Here is a 12,858-nt window from a genome sequence, read left to right on the forward strand (position 1 = left end):
ACTGAGGCCAGGGAAGGGTAGGGGTGCCGGGACCTAGACTGGAGTCCAGGAGTCCCGATCCTTCAGCCAGAGCGCCGCCCCCGCCGCCTGCGGCCTCTTCCAGACTCTTATCCGCACTCCCCGGGCCCCAAGGGGCGGCGACCCGCCGGTCCAGGCTGGGCGGGACTCCAGGGGGTGCGCCCCTGCCCGCCCCGCCCCGCCCCGCCCCGCCCCCGCTCGCGCTCCGGCTGGAGGCATGCGGGAGGCGGGGGGCGCGCCGGCAGGAGCCCGGGCCGCCGACGCTGCCGCTCGGTTTGCGGGTTCGCCTCCTCACGCCGGAGCGACAGGGTTGCGGGTTCTCCTCTCAGCGCCGGAGCGAGCGACGTTCCCCGCCTGGGGCTGCCGGGGGCTGCGTGGCCCAGGTAAGGGCTGTGCGGGGCGCGGGATCCAGGCGCAGGAGGAGGCCGGGGCGCGGTGAAGGGGGGTGGGTTCCCAGGGCTGAGTGTGTGTGTGTGATGTTGACGGTGTGCAAGACGTTAGTATGAAATATGGGCAATGTGTGTGTGCTAAGCTGTATGCATTAGTCTGAGGGGGGCTGTGTATAGTGTAACCAATGGATTGTGGGGTGTGGCCGCACGCAAGAGGTGTGTGTGGTACCTATCTACAGCTCTGGGTGACTGTGCCAGAGTAACCCAGGGGTTCCGTGTTGCCCGTAGTGTGTGCACACTGTGTGGCAGGAGCCACAGCACAAGGGTGCGTAAGTGTGTGTTGTGCCTGTTTTGAGATGTATAACCTGCGCGTGCCACATCCGTGGCCCTGTGTGGTGATGGAAGGTGAGAAGCGTCTGTGTTGCCGTTTCCACCCACAGACTATTTTCCATGACCCTAGGGTGGTTCTTACTTTTCTACCCAGCACCCCTATAGGCTTGGAAGAATGAAAGTTCACCCCGGATCTGGGTGGAGGAAGTATAAACAGTCCCATGCTCACACACACACACACAGAGCTTTTTTGAAGTCTAATTTTTTTAATCTTTAGAATTCATGTGGATTTTGCATTCCTCTCTGTAATATTTCTGCATTTGTTTTATTTCCTTTTTTAAAATATTTTATTTATTTATTCATGAGAGACACACAGAGAGAGAGAGAGAGGTAGAGACACAGGCAGAGAGAGAAGCAGGCTCCATGCAGGGAGCCCGATGCACACTCGATCTCGGGTCTGCAGGATCAGGCCCTGGGCTGAAGGCACCGCTAAACCACTGAGCCACCCAGGCTGCCCTCTGCATTTGTTTTAATGTAAAAATATTGTACTGATAACTGAATTGACTCAAGGCTCAGCAGGGTTTATCCTATGGTGGGAGTCCTCTGGCACCTGTAGAGTAGGAATCCCTTGTCTGTCCTCCAAACTGCGATGGCAGGACTTAACACATCCTGGGGGAGTGTGGCAATGTGGTTGGTGTGGTTGTATGTGTGCAGCACTGTGGTGTTGTGGGCAACTGGAGTCATGTGTCACTGTGGGTACTGAATGTGAAGGAAGGGGTCACAGTGATGTGGGGGTATAGTCCCCTCGGAGGGGACTATAGTGGGGTCTGTTGGAGTCCAGCAGCAGGAGAGATGAGCTCCTGGGGAAGAGCCCTGACCATTAGTGAGATTCTGACATTTTCTCCACTGGCTGGGCTGGAAGAGTCTGCAGGCCCCCTGGGGACCACAGGGAAGGGGGTTCTCATAGCAGGCTACCAGTTGGGACTATTGAGGTGGTTGTGTTATCCAGGCTTGGTTAAATCCCAGCTCTGGCACTCTCTACATGTAGGACTTAGGTCAAAACCTCTCTGGACCTTAGTTTCTTCCTTTATGGAATGGAGACATTAATATATTTGCCTCATAGGGTCAGGGGATATAAGGATATAAAATTCTGGCACAATCTCCAGTACATAAAATCCCTTAATTGTTGGTGATAAAACTAAGTGCTGCTGATAAAACTATGATGGCTGTGATGGAGCCCCTACATAAAAGGGGTCCCTGCCTGCCTCAGGAACCTTGATTCCCACAGGAACAACGATTTCTCAGAGCTGGGCAGGTGGGAATCTGAGAGCCTTCCATTTAAGTGTGTCTAGGAGATCCATTCCTGTCCCCAATCTCCATCACGGTTTATTCTCAGTGACTCTGTTTTCCTGGGAAGATACAGTCTGAAAGGGGAGGATGCCAAGTTTCTGGCAAGGCCTGGGGTGGAGTGTGGGAGGGAGGCTGGGGTAAAGTGCAGGGGTGGCCACGGGTCTTGGATGGTGGCGCCTCTCTCCTGACAGACGCTAGAGGAACAGTAAAATGCTGGCCTTGTGTGTGTGTGTGTGTGTGTGTGTGTGTGTGTGTGTGTGTTTGGGGACTGGCAGGGGCAAGGGTACCCTTTGCCTGGAATGAGGAAAGTCAAGAAGGGCAAGATCAGGGATGTTTGGTTCCTGGCCCCAGGCAGGCCCTGGGGGCTTGGGGGAGGCAGTGAGGTCAGCGTTAGAGCAGATGGGCCTGAGCTCCATGGTGAGCTGACCCAGGAGACCCCTAAAGCGGGGCTCTGTTTTGGGGAGGGGAATGTTTGCATTGGTGGAGCAAGAGCCCTTGTTCCTGATGACTTCATTGGGGCAGTTTAGAGAAGGTGCCTGGAGGCCTCAGAGGAGGAAGGGACATAGAAGGCAGTGTTGGGAGCTGTGGAAACATATTTGGGAGGGCACCTAAATATATCCACTGTGGTGGCGGGGTGCTGTGATGGGCTGGCAGTGAGGCTCGGGACAGAGCAGACGCAGACCAGTGTCCTCACTATCCCCAAGCAGAGAGTGCTCGGGCCGCAGTGACCCTGTGTGCTGCTCCAGGAGGCCTGGAGGACAGAACCTTGCTGGGTAGCAGGAGACCTGGCCCGGCCCTGACTGGCTGGGGGGCAAGGCCAGCTGTCTATTCTCAGCTGTCAGACTTCTTTTAATCCACAATTCCAGCTATAATCATTCGTGATTCTATAGCCCTTGCCCCAAGAATCTATAATCCCAAATAACACATTCCTTTTTTTTTTTAAGATTTTATTTATTTATTCACGAGAAGCAGAGAGAGACAGAGACAGAGACAGAGACAGAGACAGAGACAGAGACATAGGCGGGGGAGAAGCACGCTCCCTGCAGGGAGCCCAAAGTGGGACTCGATCCCAGGACCTCGGGACTATGTCCTGAGCCGAAGGCAGATGCTCAACCACTCAGCCACCCAGGAGTCCCTCAACTCACATATTCTTAAAGTCTATAATCTATGTTCTAACTTCCTGTGCCCCAGCTGTAACACTCCCTGATTCGAACTTAAATGTTCAAGGATTCTGACCCTGGCTCTGGCAGCCTGACATTTGAAAGCTTATAAACTACCAGAGAAAATGTACCAGTGGTCACTTCTGCAGAATTGTTTGAGAAGCCCCAGGAAATCTCCCTCTATAGCTAACCACAAACATTGGAGCTGCTCCTCTGGGGTAAGGGAAGGTCCCTGGTAAAATGGCCACGTGCTCCCTGGGACGAGTGACAGTGAACCCCGAGGCCCTTCCTCAACAGAACAATGGAGGTACTAGGAACTCACAGCTTTCAGGGAAGGGGGTGGCCCAGGAGAGAGAGTGCTTTGGATCAGAGGTTGTCATCATTCCCCTTGGTAGGAGGGAATTGTGGGATCGCTGGGTTCCTGGAGGAGCCACAAAGAGGATGAAGGGAGAGGAAAAGAAATGGGACTGAGGAGATCCCAAAGGCAAACCTCACTATGTCTGAGACTCTCTAAGTAGCTTAGGTTATAGAGAAGACTCTTTTGGTGTTCCCATCATCAGCACCCTTAATGCACAGCTGTGTTCGAACTCAGCATGGGCTGGGGATTGGAGGGCTGAAGGCCAGTGCTAGTGTCAGTGGTATGACTTTGCACAAGTCACTTGCCCTCTCCAGAACTCACTTTGGTCCTCTGGCAGACTTGGCAAACTGGCCCACAGGACTAAAACTCCCTGACCTCTCTGCTACCACTGACGACAGCAGCACCATTGTGGCCTCCCGGGAATCCCTGGGCCAGACTATAAACGGTAGCCGAATGGGTGGGGAGAGAATGAATAAATGAATGATCAGATGAAGAGTTATGAAAATACAGCACAAGGCACCATGACTGTGATCTCTCTTCTCTCCTCCATGCTCAGCCTCAGCACACATGTGAGAAACTGGTCTCAGAACTCAAAGAACTGGGGGGCTGGTCCTTTGGAAGAACCCGGGATTGGCTGAGAGTTATGAGACTGGGTGGGGTGGGGGGACTCCCCGCGTGTCACCCCTTGTCCTAGAGCATTTCCACTTCCAGCCCAGCCCTGAGCCTGCTGATTCACAATGCTCTCTGTGATTATTTCCCCATGACCACCCCTCCACCCCCAAGCTGATGATTGAAGGAAGGAACTGTAGTTTCCGGTGCAGCAGTTCTGGAGGCTGGGTGGGGAGCAGGAGCCTCCCAGAGGCTGGGAAGAGCAGAGGCCAGGCTGTGTGAAGCAGGGTGAGGACGAGAGTGGCCCACATCTGGGCAGTATTAGCATGAATGAAGAGGGGACAGATAGCATACTTATACCAGCGCCTACTGTGTGAGGTACTGTGCCCAGTCCTTATCTGTGTGCTCTCTGTCCTCCAGCCACCGTAGCAGGAGCAAAGGTGCCGGATACATTTTGGGCTTCTTCCTCCATTTGGTGATCTAGCCCCACTGCACCTGTCTCCCAAATATCTCTCCAATGGTCCCCTTGTCTCCAGCCCTGTGACTTTGGCTCAGCTCAGGAATCCTCACAGCCTCCCATTGCCAGCCCCATTCTTCCCTCCCTTTTTATTTTGGCTTCCAGGAAGCTCAGCCACCATCTTCGTCTAGATTTCTCTACCATTTTTTCTGCCCTGCCTCTAATAGGATCATTTGGCCCAAGTGGCTATTTTCTGTGCTGTCTCTAGCCCTGTAAGGACAGAGTTGTAAATTCTAAAACAAATCATAAGTAAAATCTGATATTTCCTAGATTCTTAGGAAGAGGTCCACTGGCTCCTTGAGGTTTTCACTTTTTTGTTTATTGCCTATCTTACCACACTGACTCTTACCCAGACATGGAGACGCTGGTGTAGTGGATTCACAATCCAAAGCATTGTGTTCAAATCCTGGCTCTACTACTACTAGCTATATGAATTTTGAGCAAGTTACCCAACCACTCAGTCCCTCAATTCCCCATCTGTAATACAGGGATGGTAATGGTGTGTACCTTATAGGGGTGTATGAGGATCGAACGAGATGTTATAAGCATTGTGTGTTTGCCTGTACAGTTGTTACCCGAATTGGCCTTTGCCATCTTGGAAAGGCCATCAGGAAGAGGGACTGGATCTGTATAGAATGTTCTATATCAGCGTTTCTCAAATGTCAATGTATGCCTGGATCTCTTAGGATCTGATTCAGTAGGTTAAGGTCGGGCCTTAGGGTGCATTTCTAACACACTCTCAGATGATGCCAATGCTCCTGAGTAAAGTTCACACTTCAGTCTGTGCCATGAGGACTTGGGTCAGGCTATGGCTGGAAACCATGGAGAAGACCCAGAGCGCAGTGGAGGAGCCTGGGACTGGTACCAACCCACACCATCCTGAAGTTCTGAGGAAGCTAGACTCCAAGTCTGAGATGCTCTTCTTCACCACTAGGTCACTGACACTCAGAAGATCTCAATAAATATAGATTGAATGATGAATGACTCAAAAATCTAGTGAAGTGGGGGCTCCAGGGAGGTGATTGGGCTCTCTCTACCTAGGAATGGTCCTGTCCCCGTTAGAACTCCTCTTTCCCACATTTTCCCCTTTAAGCTCCCATATTTAGAGTGATTAGTCTGTCTAAGGCCTCTTGAGCTGGTAACACACAGGCTGGTGACAAACAGGGCTGGGCAGGTTGAGGACCACACTCCTGAGAGGACCTTTGCTTGCTCCTCTGAGCATTCTAGGCAGGGCTTGTGTGGGATGGCTGAAGGGGATGGGCCAGACAAACCATCGTGTGTCTCCTTGGGGACCCCTTGGTCTCTCTGGGAGGAAGCCAAAGAAGGGCCTGGGCATCCAAGGACTCAGCTCTTCCCCCTCTGCCTCTTTCCTGGTTCTGAAAGATCTTTGTATGAAACTGGCTGTGGAGCTGATCAGTAGCCCTATGCAAGGCTGTATGTAAGTGCACATTTATGTGGGTGCATGTGTGCATGATGGGGATGGTGTGCCCCAGAGCGTGGCAGGTGCCTGGGCATATGCATGTGTGTGGACCTGTGTGGGTTATATGGGGATGTGTAGGGCCTGGGTGTGCGGGTGTGTAACAATGAGGGACTGCACTCACTGGCACATGCTCCTTCCTCCTCTGCCAGTTCTCTGTGGCTCCTCTGTACTTCCCTATCATGGGAAACAGCAGACCCCAGGCTCTGGATAGAATGAGGTGCCCAGGTTGCAGAGAAGGAAAGCTGAGGTGCAGCAAGAGGGTCTAGCTTCCCCCTGTCTGAGGAGACCACCAGGCATGCTGCCTACAAGCCTCAAGTAGGAGTCAGGTCCCTTGGTGACCCCAGAGGGACCAGGTCTACCCCCTTAGCCTGGGGCCAGGTGATCTCCTGTTTCAGAGAACTGAGGATTCCTCTTGGCTCCGGGGAGCAGCAAGGAGCCAGTGAGCAGTAGCCTTGGGTGCCTGGGATGTGCAGGACACTGCTCCTGCTGGCCAGTGGCTCATCACAGGCCTTCTCTGTGGTTGACTCATGTGGGCAGAAATGGCTTTATCTGACAGCTGGAGAAACCCAGATTCAGGAAGACGGGAGACTTACCCAGGGGAGTAGCCACAGCTGTACTGTGAGCCCAGCCCAGGCTGAGGAAGGGGGACCTTGAGACCTGGCTGGTAGTGGCTGCCTGGGGAGGGGACCCTGGAGGCAGGGTTCTAAGGTCAGCTTGGCCAGTTTGTGGCCAACACCTTACAATGAGGACATGGTGGGGAGGGGGATGTAAAATGTAAAGAGCTTGGCTATTGTACAGAGACTGAGGGGTTCCTGTTAGTGGTTGAGGGCAGGAGGGTGACTGTGGAGAGGTCAGTGCCCACATGCAGCAGAGGGTCCGAGGACCCAAGAGCTGGGGCTTTGGTCTTGGGCACACACCCAACATGAAGAGCCTACACCCAGAGCTAAGCTGGGAGGGCCTGAGCCTGAGTTAATCCTCTAAGCCTTCCTCCTCCTCTTGTGTAACTGCTTTTGTTCCTGGGGGAAAATCGAGAGCCTGCAGTGACCAGGAACCCCACAAATCTCCTGTGGTATCTGGGCCTGCCTGGGATTGTGGCAAAGATTGTCAAGCCTGGGAAAATGAAGCCTATGAACTGGAAGTTCACAGGAGTGGGCACATATGTGCATCACATGCAGAGACACAGGCATAGGCAAACATGCATGGAACAAACGTACACACTCCAGGGCTGCTCATGTGGACACACACATGTGTCACATACACACAGATGCACGTGCACCCCTGTGAGTACATGTACATCTTTCAGGTCAGACCCACACATGGCTGACACCTCTCCCTTGCAGACATGCGTGTACCTGACGTTCATCTAGTTACATCCTCTTCCAGCCCCCGGGGAACCTGAGGTAGGGGATGGGTGACCCTTCTAACTACCTCAAGCCTTCACCTTCTCCTCCCAGAATTCGTTTTCCTGGACCTCCTAGCCTTGTCCCTTTCCATGTCTCCCTCCTCATCTTCTTACCACAAGGACACAGGAGAGGCTTTTCCTGTCAGCTGTTGGCCTGCTGGTTGGGAACAGAGGTGGTTTTATTTTTTCTGAATTTCCACTTAGTTCCCATCAAGCACCAAGGGCCTGCTCTGGGGGCTGCCTCAGGGTCCCACAAGCATGAGGGGGCTATTTTTCAAACAAGCAAGGATGGTAAGGATATAACATCCCCTGTCACATGGATAGCACCTAAAAGTTTGCAAACTGCCCTCTTTTTTTTTTTTTTTTAAGATTTTATTTATTTATTCATGAAAGACACAGGGAGAGAGAGAGGCAGAGACATAGGCAGAGGGAGAAGCAGGCTCCATGCAGAGAGCCCAACGTGGGGCTTGAACCCAGGTCTCCAGGATCACACCCTGCGCTGAAGGCGGCGCTAAACCGCTGTGCCACCGGGGCTGCCCAACTGCCTTCTTGACAGGGTCTTGCTTGTTCATTATGACAGCCCCGAGATATAGGTGCCTTCATTTCCTCCATTTGACAGCTTAAGAAACCGAGGCCCACAAAGAGCTGGGACCTGCCTGAAGTCCCACAGCAGGATGAGGGAGAGTTAACCAAAACCCTAGTCTCCTCAGCTTGCACTGGGGAGAAGTGGTTTCAGCCTCACGGGGCTTGGAGAACAAGATTGTGGCCTGTTCAAGCTGGGAGGATGGGGCAGGCTGCGACTACCAGGTGGGCCCAGTGGAGGACCACCTCATACTCCTTTACCAGGAGTTGGCTGAGGGCATGGACAGCCCCTCATAAGTCGGCGCTCTGCCGTGAGGCTCAGCCCTGAGTCCACCCTTGTGGACATGCCAGAGGAGAAGGCAGGAGAGAGAACAAGGATACCTTCACCTTGTTGTGTGATCCAGGCTAGTGCCTTCATATCTCTGGGCCTCATGCCCTCTCAACAATGGGATACTAGACTTGAGTGGAAAATTTGGAGCCTTCAGAAGGCTTCCCCATGGTTGTGAGTAGATGCTCCATGCCAGAGACCTGGTGGCCCTGAGCTAAGGACTGTGCCCCAGAGCCCTGGCCTGCTTTTAAGATCCCCTGAGGCAGGGCCTGGCACAGAATGGGGACTTGGGGTTTGGGGTCTCCTCTGGACTGGGCAAGGGGTGGTGATGTGAGAAGAGGACCCGGCAACTCCAGATGGTGCCTGTCCAGCTTGGCTGAGATTGCAACCACATGGTTCTTTGCCCTTTACCCTTCCTTATGTTCCTCTATAGCATACTACCTGACCTGCTATGTATTTACTGAACTTGTTAACTAAAATATACTAGTCTCTTTGCTAGAATATAAGTAATACAAGGGCAAGAGCTTTGTTTTGTGTTCTCAAGTGCCTTGGACATTACCTGCACAGAGTAGGTGCCCAATAAGTACTTGTAAAAAACGAAAGAAAGAAAGAAAGAAAGAAAGAAAGAAAGAAAGAAAGAAAGAAAGAAAAAGAAAAGAAAGAAGAAAGAAAGAAAAGAAAGGAAGAAAGAGAAAGAAAGAAAGAAAGAAAGAAAGAAAGAAGAAAGAAAGAAAGAGAAAGAAAGAAAGAAAGAAAGAAAGAAGAAAAAAGAAGAAAGAAAGAAAGAAAGAAAGAAAGAAGAAAGAAAGAAAGAAAGAAAGAAAGAAAGAAAGAAAGAAAGAAAGAGGGACGCGCCTGGGTGGCTCAGCGGTTGGGCACCTGCCTTCGGCCCAGGGCGTGATCCTGGAGACCCGGGGTCAAGTCCCACATCGGGCTCCCTGCATGGAGCCTGCTTCTTCCTCTGCCTCTCTCTCTCTGTGTCTCTCATGAATAAATAAATAAAATCTGAAAGAAAGAAAAAGAAAGAAAGAAAGAAAGAAAGAAAAAAAAAGAAAGAAAGAAAGAAAGAAAGAAAGAAAGAAAGAAGAAAGAAAGAAAGAAAGAAAGAAAGAAAGAAAGAAAGAAAGAAAGAAAGAGGACCAATCTTAGGGAGGGGGAGGAGCTATCACAGCCACTCATCAAGCCCAAGCTCAAAGATGGATTAGAGCTGTTGAAGAGAATGGTGGCCTAGGCTCAGTTTTCCCCCCAAATCACCCTCAATCTGAGGAGTCATCCTTGGCCCTTAGCGGGAGCAGGTCAGAGCTGGAATCAGAGCTGTAGACACCAGAGCTTTTAACTTCAGGGTCTCAGCTTCTTTTAATGGATCTTCCAAGTACTGTTAAGAAAACCAGGTCCATTGCTCCTGGTGGCATCAAGAAGCAGGGCCAGGACTCTCTCCAGATCTTTCTGAGAAAGGCCAGGACAGGGCTGAGAGGTGGGGTGGAAAGGAGGGGGAGAAAATGGTTCCTGACGGGTGCCTCCCTATGCCAAGCCCGGTCCTTAAATGCTCTGTCTCAGGTGTTCATCCCAACAGCCCTCAGGCTAAGTGAGTGATACCCACTCCGCAGGTCAGCACACCTAGAGGATGAAGTGACTGCTCACAACTGGGTAGTAGTTGAATGAGCTCAAATGTTCTTGGGATTTGAGCCCCAGCCCTGCCTCTTGCCAGCTTTGTGCTGTAGGAAGTTACTTCCCCTCCTTGATTTCTTGATTTCTTGCTACCTCCTGCAACTTCTGTGAAACACGCACGTGACAATTCGTGGCATAGGAACTGACTAGCTAGAGGGATTGGTCTGGGAGTCAGAATTTGCTCCAGCACTTCATGGACCAACGTGGAGCTCACTAACCCCTGGGTGAGTGTTCTGTGTCAGTACCTGAGCCCCTACCTCCTCTCAAGGCCTTGTGCACAGTCCACTGTGGGTCATCACAGGCTGGAGTGGGGTGGGAGAAGACTTGGGGGTCCTCCTCCTTTCCTTGTCTTGGTTGCACCTAGAGCCTGCAGCTGCACAGGGCAGAGGAGATGGGGACATAGGGACTGAGCAGGGCGTCAGTGGAGGGGTGGAATAGTAGAGACAAAATTGGGAGCCACATCATAGGTCTGGTTTGGAGTCTTTTTTTTTTTTATTTTTATTTTACTTATTTATGATAGGCACACAGTGAGAGAGAGAGAGAGGCAGAGACACAGGCAGAGGGAGAAGCAGGCTCCATGCACCAGGAGCCCGACGTGGGATTCGATCCTGGGTCTCCAGGATCGCGCCCTGGGCCAAAGGCAGGCACTAAACCGCTGCGCCACCCAGGGATCCCCTGGTTTGGAGTCTTACGTAGCACAGGACAAGTTCCCTCTCTGGGCCTCAATGTTCACTCTATAAAATGGGGATAACACAATCTCCCCCTGAGTATTTGAAAACTGTTAGATGTTCTATGCTAGTGAGGATCCTCCAGGGAGGAGCTGGGCTCTGGGAGCTTATGGTGGGAGAGGCTAAGAAGGATTAGGTGGCCAGATGGGAGTACACAGAGAAGGCCCTTGGGAAACTCTTGCTTCTCCTATCCCAGCTAAATCTCAAGACAGCCTAGAGCTGACCCCTTGTGACTGGTGGGGAAAGTGAGTTCTTGAGTCCAAGTGAACTGCTGAAGGAGAGTGAAGTGGGGTGAATGAGTAACTCTGGGGAAGGAAGCTGGGTTAAAACTTTCCTGAGGTTTCTGCTGTTGTTCAACTCCTGCTGACACCTCAGGGGTGGGGTTAGGGTGGGTGGGTGGAGATAGGAACTGAGGCAGCACAGCCCTGGGATGGGCCCTGGATGCGTCCTGAAGATGCCTGGGATTCAACTATCTTGCCTGCTCCGAAAAGGTTCGCAATTCACGGACAGTCTCTCCACCCATCCACCTCAAATGATATGATAAATGAGAAGGCTCTTTGCAAACTCTAAAGTGCTGTGCCTCTGAGGGTAGATGTGATGTATGTTCAAGCCCCTGGGTATGTATGCACAAGTGAGAATGTGCAGCTTGTGAGTGTGTGTGCACATGTGTGCAATGTGTGTGCATGTACATGTTCCCCTGGCCTGGCTGGGTGGGGTAACTCCACGCTGCCCAAGGCTCCCCGCTTGGCTAGGTATTTGTCTCCTCTAAATTTCTTAAAATCTTGTTTTGTGTGTGTTTCCTCACTGTTTCTGAGTTTACCCAAAAGGGGGCAGGCCATGGTCCAAAAACCTAGCAATTATCTCTGAGCCTGGTGACTCTTCTTCCCTCCTGCCCTCCCTCACCTCATCCTGTGGCTGTCTCTGGAGGCCTGGCTGCCTGGCGCTCCCAGCATGGCCTGGTCTGCAGAGCTGGGACCTTGCCTGGCTCCTCTGTGGTGGCTGACCAGCCACCCACTTTTCCTTCCATGACTCTATGCTGGCTGCTGTCATATCATTATCCCATTGACTCTAAACACCATGCAGCACCCTCCAGAGGTACTCTTACTATTCCAGTTTTACCAGTAGGAAATGAAGCGTTAGTGAGGGGAAGTGGCTTTACCAGAGTTATCCAGCCAACTAGTGGCATTTCTGGAGTCTCAACCCCTGCCTAACTCTAGAGACGTTATTCTTAACTCTTGTGACTCACCTAGCGGGCATGTGCTGGCTGGTTGTCTGGATGAATAAATGAATGAAAGAACGAATGAATTGCTTGGTCAGTATTGAGCTGAAAGAGCAGGTGAAGTGATAATAATAATGGCTGCCATTTATTGAGCACCTACTGTGTGCTGAGTGCCCCAAAGCACTTAGATTGAGCCAACGAATACAACCAAGATTATTGTTACTGCATTTTGTAGTTGAGGAGGCTGAGGTTCAGAGAGGTTAAAGTGTGGGACCTGGGAGAATTTGTCCTCCCCAGAGGAGGGATGAATTGGCAGGGTCTGGCGACTGGTGCTCACTGTAGCAGAGGCCAGACAAGACTCTCAGGAAGCTGTGTCTACAAGGTTCTCCCCAATGACACTCCACCCCACCCCTCTGGTCCTGGGGCCATTTCCGCATTTTTCTCTGAAATGGGTTTCTATTTCAGTCTGAGGTGGTACTGCTGGCCCAGCTCTGACTCTTCCTCTCTGACTGTTGGCACATCTGGTAAAGGGCCAGAGCCACAGCTTGGGCAAATGGAGATATCCTTCTGTTCCCTCAGCACTAGGGCTGGCCATGTCATTAACAACTCCCATGAAAGGGCAGGCCCGTGCAAGATGCAGCTGTAGGTCTATGGAGATGGCCTAGGCTAGGTCTGTGGCACCTGTGCTGATGCCAGAGACCCAGGAGTGAGTAGATACAA

At 51.9% G+C, this 12,858-nt stretch overlaps 1 protein-coding gene across 3 annotated transcripts in view; it reads left to right on the forward strand.

The window, feature by feature from the left end:
* Positions 1-209: 209 nt before the first annotated feature.
* P2RY6 (pyrimidinergic receptor P2Y6) overlaps positions 210-12,858 on the forward strand; it is a 41,141-nt gene continuing 28,492 nt past the window's right edge. For 2 of the 3 annotated variants that reach the window (XM_072725904.1, XM_026010533.2), the window contains exon 1: positions 210-401. Coding sequence is in view for 1 of the 3 variants with exons in the window: in XM_026010533.2 (XP_025866318.2) it covers positions 236-401 (166 nt within the window). In the remaining 2 variants the exon portion in view is untranslated. Of the gene's footprint in view, positions 402-10,311; positions 10,416-12,858 lie in introns of those variants that run through there. The other variant, XM_072725905.1, reaches the window with a different exon arrangement.

This window comes from Vulpes vulpes, chromosome 11 (genome assembly GCF_048418805.1).
Source record: "Vulpes vulpes isolate BD-2025 chromosome 11, VulVul3, whole genome shotgun sequence".
Lineage (NCBI taxonomy): Eukaryota > Metazoa > Chordata > Mammalia > Carnivora > Canidae > Vulpes > Vulpes vulpes.